At 35.8% G+C, this 20,283-nt stretch overlaps 1 protein-coding gene across 4 annotated transcripts in view; it reads right to left on the bottom strand.

Annotated features, from left to right (window-relative positions):
- Positions 1–4,703: 4,703 nt before the first annotated feature.
- LOC126251329 (transmembrane ascorbate-dependent reductase CYB561) overlaps positions 4,704–20,283 on the bottom strand; it is a 306,700-nt gene continuing 291,120 nt past the window's right edge. For 3 of the 4 annotated variants that reach the window (XM_049951673.1, XM_049951669.1, XM_049951672.1), the window contains exons 3-5: positions 15,214–15,422; positions 9,518–9,687; positions 5,507–7,509 (exon numbers count right to left, since the gene is read on the bottom strand). In XM_049951673.1, coding sequence (XP_049807630.1) covers positions 7,356–7,509; positions 9,518–9,687; positions 15,214–15,422 — 533 coding nt within the window. In that variant the 3' untranslated portion in view covers positions 5,507–7,355. Of the gene's footprint in view, positions 7,510–9,517; positions 9,688–15,213; positions 15,423–20,283 lie in introns of all 4 variants that reach the window. The other variant, XM_049951671.1, reaches the window with a different exon arrangement.

Here is a 20,283-nt window from a genome sequence, read left to right as displayed (position 1 = left end):
ATGGTATGGGAAAAAAAACAAGCAGCAACAGTCTCACTTATAAATTAATGGGATAAAACAAACATCAAAAACTACAGAAGGATGTTCTCACTACCAGAATTCTGTAAGTCTTACTTCTGAAACTCAAAACACAAACAGACCACCCAATTTGTTAACATCAGGTAGGTTTCTGGTAAAGCTTATCCTGTAGATTTTATCACTTAAGTGAGGATTCAGTTTAATATCTTAGATTGTTATTGTAAGATGTCAAGTTCTTTTCTGAAGTCATTGTTTACATTGTGAATGAAAATTATGAACTATGCTTGTCAATGATTTTTGCTCTAAGAGGCAGTGATACAGAGAGTTCAGGAGCATAGACCTCCGTACTCTTCAGTTTTGTATTGGAGAAAGCAACCATTACCGGGGAAAAAGAATTAAAAGGAATAACTATTGATGGACTATGTGAAAATAAAATTCATTTGCAGACGATCTAGCAGTTCTCTCAAACAATAGAACAATATGATTCACTCCAAAGAAACAATTTATGAAACTGCAGCCGAAAGTGTACTGTACATTTCACATATAAAAATTCTGCATGTGGAATGAACTCCTCAGTTCTTTCATATTTTTGTATGTAAAATCACACTGGTAAGGTAAACTAGCCAACATTAAAGATTAAACTATGAAGCACACAAAGAGAGAATCTCTAAATAACAAAAAAGCCTACAAAATCCCCTGAAACTGAGATAAGGAAAAATCAGTATCCCAAAATGCAACCCTAAGCACAACAGCACAGTAATCAAAGTGCAATGGAATCCTCAATAACTGGTGCAGGCCCAAATTCAACACATAGAGGAGTAAGGAAGAAAAATTATAAGGAAAACTTTTGATCCAGGGTGCACAGGAGGAATGAGGATGAAAAGAAAATCCTAGTAATTGCATCAGCATACTGAGAAAATCTGACAATTCCACCAAAAGATTATTAAACGTCATGGGCACACTCAAGATAACTGACAACATGCTGACCAACAGAATTCTTAGTCTTATCGTCTCAGTGAAAGTTATGAACAACTGGCTGCTTGAAACTGAAAAAAGATTTTCAAGTGACATGATCCAGGACAGATGTATTCAGAACATTTATATAGAATCATCTGTTTTGAGACAGACTGGGCAGAAGGATAAAAGACATATTTCAAGCAGAAGATAAGAGTTATGAGAAGAAGAAAGCAAAATCATCAGCTAGTTCAAGAGTGCTTTTCAGCAAGGAATAATAATACACAAAAAAGAGCCATGGTGAAACCTTGTGTAACTGCAGCCTATAGAATGAGTATTTAGAAGTATTCATCTTTGACAGAACAACATGACACATATTCCAATGAACCTTTCTGCCTCAAGTGGCAATGTTCAACTTTTGCCACAGTACTGACCCTTCTGGAGATCAATATTTAAGCAGATGACAGAAGAAATTTTACATAGACATAGGCTCTACTGTAACTGGTCCCTGTGTTGAATGCTTATAAATCTTTATAACCACAATAATTTTTCAGCTTCTTTGTTTCTCAGGTTACAAATTTTGAACCATTCTTAATAAATTTTTGGCAGTACACAATACAGTTAAAAAGGTTACAATTAATTTATACAACCTTAAGTGCAGTTAGAACAGATCTGAATTCTTAGGAAAACATTTCCCATTTCCTGTCTTAGTGAATTTTGGAAAAGTGAGATTCCATTGAAGGAGATCAGTGATAGACTTCTCAAACTTCTGTTTATTATCTTAAGATGGCCATTTGAGGCTGAAACCAGTCATGATTGTAACATATAATGTGATTCAGTCGAAAATAAACAGAAGTTCAATCCCTACACTTACAGGAACACTAATGTACAGAGTGTGACTTAGCAATGCGCCTAATATGGACCTATATTCTATTCAATTCAATTCTGCACTTGTCTAACTACATAAATAAAAATTTAACAGTATTAGATCTGGATACCATAGTGTCTGGTACAACTATGATCAACCCAATAATTTGGCATAGTGTTGAGATATTGTGACACACACATGCTAAAATGAGGAAGGGCTCCACCACGAAGTACACTGCATTCTGTGCAGCCACGGAATATCTTGTACCTCTCCACCTAAAGTATTTATGTTGTGTTATTTGTTACTTCATGAGCCATTAGTGACACAAGCAATGTATATAAAACGCCTTCTATATGGGAAATCATTCCAAATCAAATACACTTGTAGCATCTCTCTCTCTCTCTCTCTCTCTCTCTCTCTCTCTCTCTCTCTGTGTGTGTGTGTGTGTGTGTGTGTGTGTGTGTGTGTGTGTGTGTGTGTGTGTGTGGAGGGAGGGAGAGAGAGAGAGAGAGAGAGAGAGAGAGAGAGAGAGAGAGAGAGAGATATTTATTACTTCACCATTTATGTATTAATCACAGGTGCTAGAAGTTTCCTACAATGTTAGCCTTCCACTTAAAGAGGATGAAAAATCAATGCAATGGATATGAAATTTTGTTTTATTTGTAAATATATTAACATACAGATTGACATATTTAAATGCTGTAAAAGACACATACCCAAATACTAGGAGTTTATTCAATATTACGGCTGTCTTTCATTAACTGAGGAATAAACATATAACCATACAAACACTAAACAGTTTGCACATATTATAGCTTAAATCTGTATATCACTTTATCTGCTAAGGACATTAAAGTATATAATATTCACAACACATAAGGCACACACACACACACTACATACAATAAACACACTCAAAACATCTTTTAGCATGTTGAAAGATTCTAATAGCATTGAAAACGGAGTATTATTCAGAAAGTAAGCATATTTATTTACATAGATATTATGGAGTTGTTGGAAAGCTATCTGCTGTCACATCATATGTGGAGGTAGACAGGAAAGGGAAGGAAGATTAAGTGAGAAGCAAGAATACACAATAGTCAAAGTTTCCTGTACACAGTGTGATTCAGAGGACATCATTCATACAAAAAGACTCATTTTATTCATAAGAGTAGACTGAGACAGCATAATGTACTGTCACCAAGAGCATTGAGAATAGGTGGAAGAGGCTTCAATTGAGGGAAATTTGGAACTGTTTAATGATTATTAATAACAGTTGGGATGACCTATTATAACTATTTATAATTGAAACCAATCAGTCTTTAAAGGTAATTGCACACATATCCATGCCACTTAGCTTTTAGTCATTTTAATAATGACTGTTAAAAAAATCTTTACATAATGCAACTTACCTATAGATAGTTTTTCTTTTGGTTCTGTGTGGTATTTGTCCTTGTGTAAATATTATCAAAAGAGATTTATTGTATGTTTCACAAATGATTTACCGTTCTGTTTGAGAACCTACTTTGTTTCTTCCTTGTAGAATTTTATTTCAGAGTTGGTCTTCCAAATGTATGTGTGCATTTCAGTGGTTGTGAATTCTTTCACGAGGTGCAGTATGTAGTAGTTCTCTAACACTGTTCAACATTTGTTGTTCCCAATCAGACAATAGGCGAGTGATGTTAATATTATGAGATAGAATAACTTTCATTAAAATTTTAATCAGACGTTACTATTCTGTTCAAATGCTAGGATAACATTAAAAGTCTGAAGTTATGGTTCTCTGGAAACTAGGGTAGTGCTGCTGGTGGTGACGACGACTGCAGCAAATGAGAATAATGAGGACGGGGAAGGGGAGAGGAGGAGTGAGAGGAGGAGGAGGAGGAGGAGGAGGAGGAGGAGGAGGAGTTTTATGAAGGCATACCATACCATTGCATGAAAAAAAGGTTTAGAATGGACAGACTATACATGTTTCACCAATTTATGTACAGTGTAGTGCAAATAAATATCATCTCCAGATCTCATAGTATAGTGCGGAAATTGAATGCAATTCTTGCTGCCATCCCAGAAAAGATCAAAGTGCACACAATACTAATTTTGAGGTACTTTTAAGCATATAATTAAGTTATATTAATACAATGCAATATTTGTTATTTGTTCAAGTGATTTGGTTTCTTCTTGTTCATGTTGTGTTTAAAACTTGCAAATGCTTTTCAGTGTTTCTTTTTATCAGAAGTTCATAACTTACACTCCGTGTCACTGTCATGATATTAATCACACCATATTTTATGCTTGTAAATAATCCCAGTGGCGAGTTCACTGTGTTATGAGTAAATGGTATCTTATACAATTCCTGTAAAAACAAAACACTTGTTGTCTGACGTATAGAAACTTGAGTTTTAAATGGATGTTAGCATGCTTTATAAGCATGTAATACACATTACATTTGACTCTACCAAAGTTCAAAAATAGCTGTTTGTAATTGACAGTGAGCAGACAAAGAACTTCTAAAATACGGCAGTTTTTTTAATACTTTAATGTCAAACTTCTTCAGGTTACATATGAAACTTTTTATACTCCAATAACACTTATCATTTTGAATGCTTCGATGTAATAATTATAGCATAAATGTAAATCTATTATTTCTTTCATACATTAATCTGATATCTCAATAACAAAAATCTGAATAATAGAATTCCTTACTTGACCGAATTCTTTACGTGTTCTGTCAAGTCAACACTCATGGTATCTTCACACCAAAAGATTTAAAAAGATAACAATGATGGCAGAGGTAAAATTAAAAACTTTTTGTGACGCAGACAATATGAGGGAAGATGTAATCATAGAACAGATTTTTTTAAAAAAAAAAAGAATCTGCTCCAAAGACAAATATTTCAAACTTTGCACAAGTGTGCAAAATATGTTAGGTGTAATTAACATTTATAGTTTTCTAAAATTTTCTGCCATCAAACAATAACAACAAATTACTTTTAATATTCAGTCATACTGCTCATTAACTTTTCTCTATATTTAGAGCAAGTTATTTAAATACAACACTCATGCACGCATTTGCACAGATCTGAATTTTTGTATATATATATAAATGGATCATGTACACAAATGTATGTCAGTATTTTTCCTTATTAACTACAAAGCTTATGTACAAAGGCATGATTTATAAAACGATATACAAGACTGATTATCTGCACCGAAGTAATAAAAAGTGACTATGCTAGAACACACAGAATGTCTATAAAAATGGTATGGGTAATAATAAGGTACCTTAGCAGGAATAAAATGTCTTTGTACACAGAATATATCCTTTTTGGTCCTTTCAGCTTGTACACTGTTAAAAAGGGCACTGTCCACTGTTATGAAGATAAGACTGACAATCTTGATAAGAAAATGTATAAAAATTCTAATGGTTCACTATTTCTGGATTGAACAGTTAAAGAATTTTTTTTTCCTTCCAATACAGCGTAGGAACAACTGAACCTACAAAGCTTCTGTGACATTAGATTACAGCAGTGAAACAATTCAGTCCAAATAACGTATTGTAAAACTAGTCTACAGTCGCTCAGTGACGAAAGTCTTAACTTGTGTGCGGAATGGTTCCCTCCGCACAGCGTAAGACAGAAGTATCCCCAAAGCTACCAACACCATAGCCAGAGCATTCATGATTATCCCTTCCTCAGGCATCTCCGAATACTTAGAGCTGAAAGCACACAGAGAAACAAACATAAATTTGTGCACATGCCACACCATGCAGGAACCCTGTGAGACAACACAAGCATAAACATGGTTCAAACAACAGCAAGTTTGTAATGGGTGTTTTGCATTTCTGCCAACATCACATAAGTGTTTCCACAGGAGGACAGAAAACAAACTTCAGTCTCTCGTGAGTAAAACATAATAAATGACATTATGATTTAGACTGATACAAATTAAGGTCATGTCAGACTATATTGGTCTTTCACACCTGAATACTGCTGCCGAAGCAGCAAAATCCAAAATGAACAAAAATGTGACAGGTACTGAAGAATTGCCCCAGAGCCTCTAAAAATAAATAAATCAAGTGTATTAGGGAGGTATAATAAAACCTTCAAATTATGAAATACTTTCATTGTATGTTTTTAAATTTTGGGAACAAGAAAATTACAGAAACTGATAAAAACCAAAAAAACTCTTTTGCAAATGGCAATATTGCGTAACTTTGACTGTCACCTGTAAGTTGTCTTTTTTGGTACTGCTCCATTAGCCTCACGTCTATTGTGTTTGCTGACGAATGAAACCAGTATTATGCTAGGCATAGATCACTGCAAGAGTAATACAGCTACTCAGTGGTTCATTCACAGACGCTTGGTAATAACTGAGATATACTTGTTCGATGTTAATTACATGCAAACATTTTTCAATATGAAAACAGGCTGTTTAGTTACGTTTGACTTAGAGCTATAGTGTCCTGTTCTTTACTAAAACAAAATTTCATTGTGAAAAAATGCAGGTGTCTTGAATCCATAGCCAGCAGATACTGTAATGGCATCTATTGATGCTCTCTGAATTAAAGATTTTTCATTTCCTTCGTATTCTTGGATAACGACACAAAACATACTGAATGATATGCATGTGAATTTCTGGCAGAGTTAGAAGTTCATCTCTCACTAAACATAGCAACTTTTTGAGAAAATATTCATCACTAAGCACTAGCAGACAGAAAATAAAATGTTTTTCTGGCAAATACTTCAAATGACAAGGAACAGCTTTCCAGAACTTGCATAGCTCTGTCGAATTCTTGTCAGTAACTGTTACCAGCCTAAGGTAATTTTCTAAGCTGATCATTAATACTTAGTTTTAACTATCACTGTGCAAGATAAAACTAATTTTTCTTGATAAGAAAGTCACATATTGCTTTCTGCAAATGCTGATAGAGACTAATTCTAGTAAATGAATGGTTTACCTGAACTCTTGCATCTGATACATTTAATATTGTGTTACTTAAAAAGAGGAAAAAACAAGGGTGCATAAGACAAGAGTATTAAATTATAATTATAAACAGGAAAGATAGACAAACATGAAACTGTTACTTTAAAAAACTGGATTCAGTTTTCACCATGATGGAATTAAGAAAGATGAATTAATGACGTTAGGTGTCCACTGTGACTGAAAAGCAACAGGTTATTGTTAAAAGGCTGTGTGACAGACTAATACCAAACACATTCAGTGCAGTGTACCATCACCTTAAGAGTGCCATCTGCTGTGCAGTGAAGTTAGTAAGCTGATTTAGGGCTGATACATACCATAAAGTAAGAGAAATCTGAATATTTCCACAAGTGAGTAATCAGAATCAGAGAACAGGCAAGAAGTGTAACAAAAAATGTTTTTATTTGAGCATCGCTCAATACAATCACTTAATCAAAAGTGTTCTTATGAATGAAAATATGAAAGCTCAATTTATATTCTTTGTAAATAGTTTTCTGAATATCACATGAGAAGCTTATGAGAAGTGTTAAGATCTTCATAGATCTCCATCTGATGTAATCAGAATACGACCACGGTAACGGAAGTCATCCCTCATGACGATGTAGCCAACAACAACTGCGCTGACTGAAAGCACTATGGCAAGTGCGTTCACTATGACAGCCTCCTCAGGCAAATTCTGGTAATTGGTGCTGCAAATTGATAATTGATATGTGCATAAATGTAATGTATATATGCTAATGACAGTTAAAGTAACATAAGAATAAATGTGTCCAGTATTGAAATTATTAGAGGAAAAAAATGGAGGTTTGGAAAATCGTTAAGAATAAAAGAAAGTTAACAGAATCTGAAATGTCAGGGAAATAAATTATAAATAACAACCACTAAAACTCATCAGTAATTTCAGAACATTGATCATTCTTTCTGATGACCAATGTAATAGCTTTTGTTCTCTTTATTTTAATTTATGCAAAGTTGATAACACTGTCTACTGTGGCTATGATGCAAGTCACAAGTAAATAATATGTATTATAATAGTTATGGGAACTAAATTAATCAGTGATACCTGAGAAGGTTACAGAATAAAAGAAACATAATTAAATATGATAATATGAACTTCAGAAAATAATATATTTCTACCTCCACAGCCAAAGTGAAAGTGAAAAAGCAGGAATAGAAAATGTTTAGATAGGTGGCAAAGGTTAGAGTAGTATAAGGGTTAGGAAACTAGTCAACTGATACATATGGCCACTGTAGACAAAGTATGTGAATAGAAAGTTGATTATGATGGATAATGTGAAGACTAGAAGCAATCTGTAGACTGCAATTAATGTGTTACACAGTAAGTAGATCTACTGTTCCCAGATCAGGATAAAGGACTGAAGGAAGATTGAGAAAGACAGAGCAGACATGAAAAATCTCAACACAGAAACAAAAATGAGGAAAAATTGTCAGTAGATAACAAATAACTAAAAAGGTGATTTACCCTGAATATCAGAGATGTAACTGCACAAAAAGAGAATGCTACTTTGGAAAGGAATTATCAAATAAACTAGTGGAAAAGGAGGCCTTTTCAGAAGGAAATCAAAATAATATGGATTAGGTTAAGACCAAATATTGCGAATAAATGGGTGACATTAATTGATTTAAATTTTATGAAATGAAATGAACAGAATTATTAATGATGAAATGCACAGACATTAAATTATACGCACTATTGGGTAGCGTATTTCTATTAATTTCAGAACTATTCTTGTGTGTACCATTTCCCACCATTTTTAGTGATAACACACCAGTGAACATTTCTTTCTTTTTGTTTTAACTTTTAGCTTCTTATGCATAACATATGATGATGTTTTATATCTTGTCATTGTAATAAAAATAAAGTATAGCAGCAGCAATTTATTATTATTTTTGCTCCATGTGAAGCTATTGTTAACATATCTGAATAACGGAACTTATGAGCAATTTATAATTTCTGCTTCTATCTACCATTTTGTTATTTTCAGAGAGCTGCTTCTAAAAATATGTGTGTTTTACCTGCAAAGTTGTAGGCATCACATCAATCTTGTTCCTCACATTTCATTCCTTTTCTGTAATACATCTATGCAGGCGAAGTCTACTTTTGAGCAACGATCTATTGCTTAACCAGTTGACTGGACAGATTGTATGTGTTCATTCAGAATAAGGAGTTTAATAGTAGCAGTATACCATTTTACCTTACAAAAGGCACATGGGAAATTTGGAAAGATTATTTGTTTATGACACTGATGTGAATGTTTGCATTAAACTTGGAGCTAAGAATGTGCCTCTGTGACATTCTCAGGTAATTTTTAAGAAGATTTTGAAGTATCACTAATGATTCATGATGCTTTTAAGATGCAAACTATTTGTCAAATAGATGGCAAATAGCTGAAATATCTACTTTTCAAATAGAAGCATATCACACTGCACAAAAACGCAGTATGAAGCTATGAAGAAAGCTTCAAGATTTGTCTAAGAAGCAGAAAGATAATTTTCTAAATTTAACTTCACAGCTTGTAAATGTTATCCTATTCTGACCAAGCAATTATTGTGTTCCATGTGTGTCTTTTTTAAAATATTGGTAATAATTTATTTGGATTGCAGCAAATAGGAAGTAGAGACAAATCAGTCCCTTTCCTGTAGGTGAAATACACTTTCACTCTCTGGAATACATACCTAAGTTTAAAGAAGGCCTTCTCTGTGAGACCTGTAAGGCATGTCGCTACAGCCAGCATGAAAGTTGTTATGCCAAAGGATGCGTGTATGGGTACCAGAGAAGCTCGGAATGCTGCTGTTGCACCTTCGCAGCACAGCAAGATCAGGAAGCTGAAGAAGCCTACAACAAACTGGAACAAGCAGTAATATTAATCATCTGTTCTACAGATCACTAGAATGTAACTATCCTTTCTACAAATTGTATGAACCACACTAGAAGTAAATAAGCATTTAAACTTGACATGTAGGTATTAAAGCTTAGTGTAAAGTATAGATTTTTCACACTTAACGCAGATTCAGTTTATTTCAAATTTTCGTCAACACCGTCACCCTTAATTTTGTATGTATATTAATTAAATATTGCTTTCATTTTTAACATTTTTTTCCACCAAACAGCCCTGACTCTGCACACACATGCTTGTGACTTGCATGTGAATTGTGTACAACAGGAAACCATTTGGTCTAACCTGAAAGTAGATACTTAGAGAAAGTATTTTCAACAGAGGAGACAACAGTGATTAGATATCTACAATAAAATTTATTATGCACCTAGATGGCATATATATATATATCAGATTTTTTTGCAGATTGAAACTGTTGCCAGATGAGGACTTGAGCTTGAGAACTTGGCCTTTCATGGGCAGGTTCTCTACCAACTGAGCTACCCGAGCATGACCCATCCTCACAGCTTTATATCCATCAGTACCTCATCTTCTACCTTCGAGACTTTACAGTAGTTCTGCTACAGAAACTTGCAGGACCAGCACTCCTGGAAGAAAGGATATTCCAGAGATGTGGCTGAGCCAGAGCCTGCAAGTGAAGATTCATTGTGGAAACAATCCTCCCAGGCTCTGGCTAAGCCATGTCTCCACAGTGTCCTTTCTTCCAGAAGTGCCAGTTCCATAAGTTTTGCAGCAAAACTTCTATGCTGGTAGGAGATGAGGTATTGTAGGAAGTAAAGCTGTGAGGACAGGTAACAAGTCATGTTCAGATATTTCATTTCGTAGAGCACTTTCCCACTAAAGGCAGAGATGTTGGGTTTGAGTACCAGTCTGACATACAGTTTTAATCTGTCCGGAAGGTTCATATTAATACATACTCCGCTGCAGACTAAAAATTCATTCATTGTGCATTTTTAGTCTAGATAAATAACAATGTTGCAAATCTGACAGTATTTTAGATTCACAATTTGTAGAGCAATCTGCAATAAATAATTCAGTTACATCCCTGCCAAAAGGAATCTAAAAGTCTGCAGTTCTACATCGAAGAGGCAACAGATTCATCTTGCTCTTACAGTAATGTGAAATTTCTGTTACAATAAAACACCTTTCCTAATTTTGTAATTTAGTATTTCTGTTTAGATTCAGAAGTATACATCCTTCAGTATTTCAATAACCCAAATGACAGCAGTTAGTTTAATTATTTGCATGTTTCGTGGATCATTATTTGACCTCTCACTGTGATACGGAAGACACCAGTTTCACAAGATCTTATATACCACTTTTATCACAGTATTCTAATGAAACAGTACTGAGAACTAAAAGAATCGAGTAAAAACTGCATTATGGTTGCATTTTATGAGTATAACATGATTTCATAGGAGCAAAGTCGTATATGACATAATCTGCTACTAAAAAATCATCCATATAGTAAGTTATAATGCATGCTTAGTTTATCTTCAGGTATGACTTGATACTACATCAAAATCACAAGTGTCACTAATGTATCAAATGTATGATACTTCTGTTTTAGATACTTGAAAATGGCCTATGGCTGAAATTGTACAGTCTTACAGGAAATAAAGAGAATGGCAGCTGAAGGTTTCAAGAAATCATTAAAAAAATATTAATTTATGTTGTGTTCCATATTCATATAGTAATTTATAGTTAACTCTGAGAGGAGGAGAGATAAATTAAACAAACACATGCACACAGACCCAAGACACCACACAACTAAACGTTCAGAAATATTTCAATGGAGACAGAGTGATCTCAGTTTGTGTTTGAAGTTAATTACATTCCTTACATCAATGTGTACATGGTCAAAGATTTTTATGGATGAATACCTCACTCGGTTGAGATCGAGGGTGTTACAGGAATGAAAATTATAGTGCAGGACAAGTTCACAGCTATGAAATTGAGAAAAGCTGGTGTTTCTGGGAAGAATGCAGATGACACAGCTGTGAAGCAATTTTTGAAGTCACACACATTGTGTTCAGTGGCATGCTCTGCAGCTGGATGGTCCTGCAGTCTCTTGGCCACAGTTTGGTGATTGTCATTCATATGGACAGATGCCGGACAAGGATACTGCATAGTTTGGGTGGGTGGTGGAATACAGCTGTGGATGAGGTGGGTAAGGTAGTGAGGAGGATATATCTCAGTTCAAGTAATGGTGAGAGGTAGTCAGAATCCTGGCAGAGAATGTCATCAGTTGCTCAAGTCCTGGATCACAATGAGTCACGAGGGGGGTACTCCGTTTGGTCAGACAATGAGTATCTGAGGAATGGGGAGATAAGGCACAGGAGACTTGTTTCTGGATAAAGTGGGAAGGCAATTTCAGCAGTTGAAAGTCTCGGTGAAATCTTAGGCACATATGGAGAGGGACTGCCCCTCATTACAGATGGCATGACCACAGGCGGCTAAGCAATATGGAAGGGACTTCTTGATATGGAATGGGTGGCAGCTGTCAAAGTGGAGGTATTGTGGTGGTCAGTAAGTTTCATAAGGGTGGAGGTACCGATGTAGCCATCCTTCACATGGAGACTGACAGCGGGGAACATGGCTTGTTGGGCTGAGGAGGACCAAGGATTTCAATCATTCTGAGGGTGATCTGTCAAATTCTTATTGCAGTATTACATCTCTGCTTTATCTATCCCGTCTTCTCTTTCAGTAATACTGTCTCCAAATATGTCTCAGCCTACCCTTCTTTACTTAGTGCTGGCTTGTTATCTGAGCTGAAAATTGCATGTATACGAATATTATACAACACTTCACTCACATCTTTCATAACTTCATTACTATAAATTACTTTATACTGTTTATTAGATGTTTTACCTAAGACCATTCACATAACTGTGTATTTATAACTGCTACTGATAAAATTTTATGTATCCAGTACAAAATGACAGAAGGCAGAATACAAATAAATGTTTAACTCGAGCATCATACTCATCTGATAAATTGAGACAGCACTAGCTCAGCTGAAGAGGACTGGGGAAGAAAGTAGCCACATGGTTTTTTAAAGACTCCTTTGTTACTTGCATGATGTGATTACAAGCAATTCACAGACAGCCTAAATCAGAATGGGAAGATGGTAGGTTGCACTCATTGCTTATGAAAAGGAGTCCATTGTCTTCTGCGACTGTGCTGCCTCATGCGTTACATCTGTGGTTTACTTACTTACAAAAGACACAAATACCTTTAGTGAAAAGCAAGTCAAAATGACTCCCTTTTAAAATTTTGTGTAACTGATAGGAACAAAAATAAAAACTTTGGCATGTTTGAAAAGCAATTCAAATACACATCACTAATATGATAAACTCAAGAACTGTACCAACATGACTTGTATATGGAAATATAAATGGCAATATTTATTCATGAGTTGTACATGTGACACTTTATACCTAAAACTGATTGATTTTAGTAATTCATTTATTATAGATTCAGAGCTATAACTATCATAGAAAAATCACTAACTCATGAAATATCAGTTTTGTATAAAACTCTCACTTAAATATTCACATTGAATTATTGCTTACTATTGTGATAATGTAATTGGGTCATAACTTCAGCTTATATATTCTCAGAAGCCAAAAGTTACAGAACTTTATAGTGGGAATTTCGAGTTGCAGTGCACAAATGCTCATTCATGAACACCTGAGATCATTGTAAAACACATTACTTCTTATTCTAGAACATTTGAAAACATTCCTAGAGAATCCAAAATTCTTTTTGAAATTTATGAACAATTTCAACTTTGATATCTTTGCAGGTTCTCAGACAGTGGTGTCATGCACATGATGAGACATTTCTGCAAGCTGATTTGTTGCTATCCCCAGGTGATCCTAATGACTGCTTCTCATGGGCTAATAGTGCCTAGGCATAGCTTCCTCATCCATGTATGTATGTATGTATGTATGTATCTGTGTGTCTATCCATAATGTTCCATAGATCCGATTGAGAAGGAGAACCTTCATGGTTGTGGAAAAAGTAAAGATACACATTAATGTAAGACAACAACTTAATCTGCTTACTGCTATAACAACAGACTATCAATATATTGCTTAACACTATTCACACTTATGTCATCTAAATTTCATCAAGTAAATTGGTAAGAAAGTTACTACCTTGAAAAAGAGTGCTGCCTCCTCGGTTTTACTATATAACTGCTTATCATCTGCTATTAGTAGCTTAATACTCACTCATTTACAATGGAACTTTTCAAACAAAACAGTTTTTACATATAAAAATACTGGAGTTTTATAACAAACCCTTATACTTGCTATGTAGTTAACAGCAACTTTTAAACCCTGAATCAAGATTTTCAAATAATTTGAAGAAACAATAGATAGTGATGTATAGTTCCAGTTTTCTTTTGAATTTATAAGGATTCCCAATTTCTTGCTTTATGATAGATGGGAGGTTGTTTAAGGTCTTACTAACAGGGCAATTAACACTATTCTGGGGCCGGGTGATGGTGGAGGAAGTGAGTAACTGGGATACGAACCACATTCCTCAGTCACTAAGCTGCCACCACCAGGATCGCGACATTGCTAATGTAGAGGTGGCTTACCTACATGGTGTGGTCTTAATTTTTCAATTGATAAGACATAAATGGATCTTCTAACAAACTGACATTGTATTTTGAGTGCATTCAAACTTTAGTCCCAAGCTTTAATTGTTAATCAGTCATCAGAATTGCCTGAAGTTGCCAACAAATTAACTTACTAAAATACCACTATGTTTAGACGACACTACCACACTGAATACCTGAAAAAGAGTTCAAAATTATCATACACCAGGAAAATCTGAAATCACATATATGTCCATTATTTTCTGCATAATAAACACATCTCAACTGTATCAGTTCTGTAGTAGTGAAATATTTAGCTAGAATTACAACTAGTTATCATCTCCATAACTTGCCAGCTTTTAATGAAATCACCTTGTACAATTGATGGCAATGTAGAAATGCAATAGACAACAAATGATCACAGTGTTAAAATAAGATAGGCTGCATTATCTGATGAGTGTTTACTGCAGAGCTGTTAGCAAGCTAGTGTTTTGTCAATACTGAAATGCTGTGACTACTGATGTAATGGAGGCTGTTTGCATTACGTTTTTCAAACCTATAGCGACCCATTGACACGATAAGCATATATGCAGCTATTGCTTAAATATATTGCTATAATTGCTATAAATCAATAAAGCTATTTGCTTGAAACAGTAAACAATTCTATATTAAGTACCTGCAACAATTCTTCGATCAGAAGTAAGTTCTGATGTGCTCTGCAGTATGTACTGACTGTATCTATCAGCATCAATCTTTCCCTTTTCCCTCAACATGTTGTTTGTGAAATTAGTTCACATATGTGCTAGTGCCCGTTCATTGATAAAGTTAAAAGGAGCTACTAAAATGGTGTTTACAAGTATAATTACCTGCAGTGCAAACAGGCCCATGGTAACCAGCCCCATCCAGCTGTGCAGGGAGTAGAAGTTTGCTATTGGTGGATCTGCAAGGTTGTGTGAATCAAGTACTGCTATAAATCCAACCACAATGCATGGTATGGCAAGAGCATGAAAGATTGTGTGGAACAGCTTCACATAGATGCGACGGCAGCATCGACAGATTCGATACAGTAACAGGGCTGAAACAAAAAAAAAAAAATTGTTAGTTTTTCTGTGCAAGAAATTTTTATCACAAAACTTTAATTTGCATTTGAAAAAAATGAAATTTATCAGTTATTTTGTAACCTTCACAGAATGACAGTATATCACGTTACTCTCACCCCAATGTTTTCCTGTAAATCATATGGCGTTACCAAGTGAGTACAGCTACATTTTTGAATCTATCATTGGACACAGAGCTCCTTCACAATTTGTTTATGCAAATATAAAATATGAATATGACATCAGACAGAAAACAAATGTGTGCCTGAAGCAGCCCACAAACATTAAGACTACTGAAAGAGGTGAAGACAATATTAATGCACAATGATTTCGCTATTCTAAGCAGAATTATTATTGTTAAAAATATTTAATATGTATCTATATGTGTCACATCTGAAATAATCTGTATCTGTAAGTAAATACTAATAAGGCCACATACACCATCACAGTAAACAAAAAATTGTTTCTCTTTCTTTTTGTAACTGGAAACAGTCTTAATTTTTCACACAGCACGCTGATGCTTGAAATGAATAGGATCCTTTTCACAGCCTGACAAGCACAGACAGTATCAGAAACCACATGGCACTTGTGCATACCCACAAAAAAGTACAGAATAGAAGAAAGAACCAGCAGGGTCAACCCGTTGATCACAAGTCAGGATGTGCATTACAGGCTACAGGCCTGATGTAAGACTCCACAGACACAGTTTTACTTAAAATGCCAATCTTATATAATTTTAAAATATATCTGGCACAATATCTTGTGGTAGAAATTTATCAGGATTGGACATCTCTTCCAAAAATCTTTCAGCTTTTGTTGAATAAAGACAACAGCGGACTTCATGTTAAGAATGTTACATTACTATCTCACTATATATACAAGAGCTATAAATACATCTGTACATTGTGAGTTTTATCTAGAAAAGAAGTATCCCTCACCACCATCAACTTGGCAGTCATTTACTGGAAATGAATGCACAAGTGAGGAAAGATATAGGTCATGAGTATCATCTACTACCATATTTCACCTAATCAAAAGTATGTAGACATTTATTAATGACGTAGATATGGGGTATGTCCAAACTTTGCCTTTATGATGGCTTGAACATTGCTGGCAGTACTTTCAGTAAGATGTCAATATCCATGGAGGAATGGTAGCCCTTTCTTCCTCCAGAGCCACATCCAGATACAGTAGTGACGTAGGACACTGGTGTCTGGAGCGAAGCTGACATGATAACACATCAAAAGATGTTCTTTGGGATCAGATCAGGACTCTGGGCAGGCCAGCCCATATTAGGAATGTTACTGTCCACAAACCACTGACTCAGATGATGCTTTGTGACAGGGATTACTGTCATATTGCTACAGTCATACTCTCTGAACAGTTCCTCTACTGTACACAGTAACAATAATGTAAAATATGTTTATATCCTTCTACATTTAGCTGCTTCTGAAGTGCAGTAAGGAACCACACACTGAACATAAGAAACAACCACACACTGAACATAAGAAACACCCCCATACTGTGACATTTACACCTCTGTATTTCACTGTTGGCACAATATATGATAGCAGGTAATGTTCTCCAGACATTTGCCAAACCCAAATTACTCCAGCGGATTGCCACAGGATATACATGCTTACCCTCACTCATATCAATCCAAATCACTTGTTTCCTATCACCCTTTGTCCAGTAGTATTGCTCTTCAAATGTGCTTCATCATTAAACCGTAGGTATCTACAGTTATGAGGAGCTCCTTGCCCACTGTACCCAATTATTTTTAATGTCCTACACAGAATCATTGTGTGACTGGTGGTAGCACTTTAGCACTAATGAGTGATTCCTTGCACTGAGTTCATGAGATTTTTTAGAACTATCCTCCACTGTGCTCGACAGTACCTGTCCATCGGTATATGAGCTCTGCCTGGTCTTCGTCTTGGTTTAGCTGTGGTTGTTCCTTTACATTTACATTTCATAATCACATCATTAACAGTCAACATGTGTGGTTTACATGGGTTGAGATGTCCCTTTTGGATCTGTCACTCAGGTGACATTCAGTTATTAGGCCATGTTCAAAGTAACAGCTCTGCTAACTGACCCATTCTGCTATTCTGCTTCTCTACTGACAACACAATATTTCTGCCTCCTTTTATCCTGGCAGGTCTGCCTCTTGTGACATATAGTGCTTAACTCCACATTAATTAGGGGTGTCCGAATGCTTAGTTATTCTCAGTAACTTCAACTGTCCATTGTACAAATGGAAGGTTATCTGTGTGTTTCTATGTCACTGACTACAGTGTTAGATCTGTGATGAATTTCTTGAATTCATATAATGTGGCATCAATGAAGATTCACTGGAAGTCCTGTCCAGAGAGAGAGAGAGAGAGAGAGAGAGAGAGAGAGAGAGAGAGAGAGATAAGAAAGCAGATAGCAAGTACCTAATGATCCAAAAGTGCATAAATAAGAGCAAAACAATGGAGCAACTGACATTTTATGAAGCACCTTAATGTCTTCAGCACCTATTTCCCACTGATATCCCAGTACTAAAATTTTCAGTGAACCATTAAAAACCGTTAGTGTAAGATGCTCAGTGCAGACATCATGTTACCTCACAATACTCTTTGTCTACAAACTGCTCAGTGTACAACAAACTATTGGCATGTGTTATTGTGTGAAGTGTTCAGTGATCCATCCTGTAGTACTGTTCTTTTTCTCATGCTTCTGTCTTTTCTTTGCCTCATGAAATTCCACCCTGTGAAAAATTCTATAGTGCTGTCACACACTGGTCCCAAACACAAGCAGTACACTTTTAAAGGAGTACTAAAGTTCATTATGAGAAGAATTTAGATTTGCATGTTAAATACATTGAGATGTAGCTGAAGGCATTGAGATGTAGCTGAATAACTGGTGTAACAGTTCCAATAAATGTTTCCACGATGTTTTTTTACTGTTTACAGCCTTGGGGAAATTTACTTCCCACTTAAGTAAATGAAAATTCTGGAGCTGGAACAATAATCACTCAACACATTTACTGTAACTTCCAAGCAGTATTACAACACAAAAAAGCTGATTCATTTGACGGATTGTCAAGCTCTCCCATGTGTTATTGTGGACAGTTACAGATCTTGGAAGTATATTATGTGTGACCTTGACACAACTGTGCAACTCACTAGTTTATTTTAAGAGCTGTTTCATCCTATGAACAAAGCAATGAGCCTTCTCTCCACAAGGAGATATTTGTAATTCAATCCAGGATGTCTTCAAGAGGATGTAAGAAGATATAATGAATACTTAAGAAAGACAACTGGAAAAACCTAGATTATGAGGAAGACAATATAAACTGTTGGACAGACTCCAAATTTCTTCTTTTAAGATAATATATGGCACAGTGTCTTACAACAGAGGCAAAACTATACAAGAAATATAAGATTTCTTTGAATATTTATATATTTCAGGAGATGAATCTAAACCACAGATGGTTGATAATAGACGATCATAAGGGAAGAGTAAGGCATGTCTGATGTGCTTTTTCTAAAGTAAGCTTTCATTGAGTCCGAGAAGGAAAGTTTACAAGATATGTGTAATATCAATTGTGTGTTATGATAGGAATACATGGTCTTGTGTGTTATGATAGGAATACATGGTCTTGTGTGTTATGATAGGAATACATGGTCTGGTTTCATACAGCTCATCACTATTCTGATCAAGCCTCTTCATCTCTCTGTAACTGCTGCAACCTGCATCTATTCAAACCACCTTATAGTAATCAGGCCTTGGTCTGCAGCTACAGTGCTGCCCACTTCCCACTTTCATCCATTATGAAACTGATGATTCCTTGATGTCATTAGTGTTCTTCAGTAGCTCTATATTTCATATGCTTCTGTAATGTTTTGTCAGTGCTGTTTATCTTCCACATTTTACTTCCATACAAGGCTGCACTTCAGACAAACACCTTCACAAAAGACTCCCTAAAACTTGAATCTGTATTCAATGTAAGCTAATTTATTTCATAACTGCTTTTCTTACTACAGCCAGCGGATAGCGAAAGAACTTTTCGGATCTATGAGGTTCATTCAAATGAAGCCAGGTCAGTGCACCTACCTTTGTCTTACACGTATGGTGACACCAAGTAACTGCGAGTATGGTGGCGCCATCTATTGGTAGAGAGACTGATGTGTGCGCACCATTTGACGTTGCATAGCAGCAGTGTGGTTTCACGCCGAGAAGGTGATCACACAAGTTATCGTCCACAATCGAACATGCAGGTGCATGTAGGTGAGTAAGCAGGAACAATGAGGAATGATTCAATTTTTGATGGTGGAGGGAGTTGGAGGCTGTGAAATGTATAGACAGATGAACGCTGTGTACAATGAGTACAGTCTGAGTAGTTCCAGTGTTGTGGAATGGTGCAAATGATTCCTTAAGGGCCACAAGTCACTGAAACACTATGCTCGTCCTAGTCAGGCTCATCGTGTCATTACACTGGAAATGGTTGCGGAAGTGAATGCTTTAGTCTTGGACAACTACAGAATCATCACGCACAAGATCCATCAGTTACTGGGTATTAACATGGGCAACGCCCACACCATACTGCATCGAGAAATCTGTGCGCAGTGGGTTCCCCACCAACTGACCACCGAACAGTGCTATGGCACTGTCTTTCATCTGCAACATTATCACGAGGAGGAATATGGCTTTCTGTCGCATGTTGTCACAGGTGACAAAACATGGTGTCACCATTTTGAACTGGAAAGCAAGCGTCAGAGCAAGCAGTGGAAACATGCGACTTCACCACCTCCAAAGAAATCCAAGGCCGTGCACAGCACTTCTGGTGAGGCC

This window comes from Schistocerca nitens, chromosome 4, assembly GCF_023898315.1.
Source record: "Schistocerca nitens isolate TAMUIC-IGC-003100 chromosome 4, iqSchNite1.1, whole genome shotgun sequence".
Lineage (NCBI taxonomy): Eukaryota > Metazoa > Arthropoda > Insecta > Orthoptera > Acrididae > Schistocerca > Schistocerca nitens.
The sequence above is the reverse complement of the archived record's forward strand: the minus strand, read 5'-3'. Positions and strand labels throughout refer to the sequence as shown.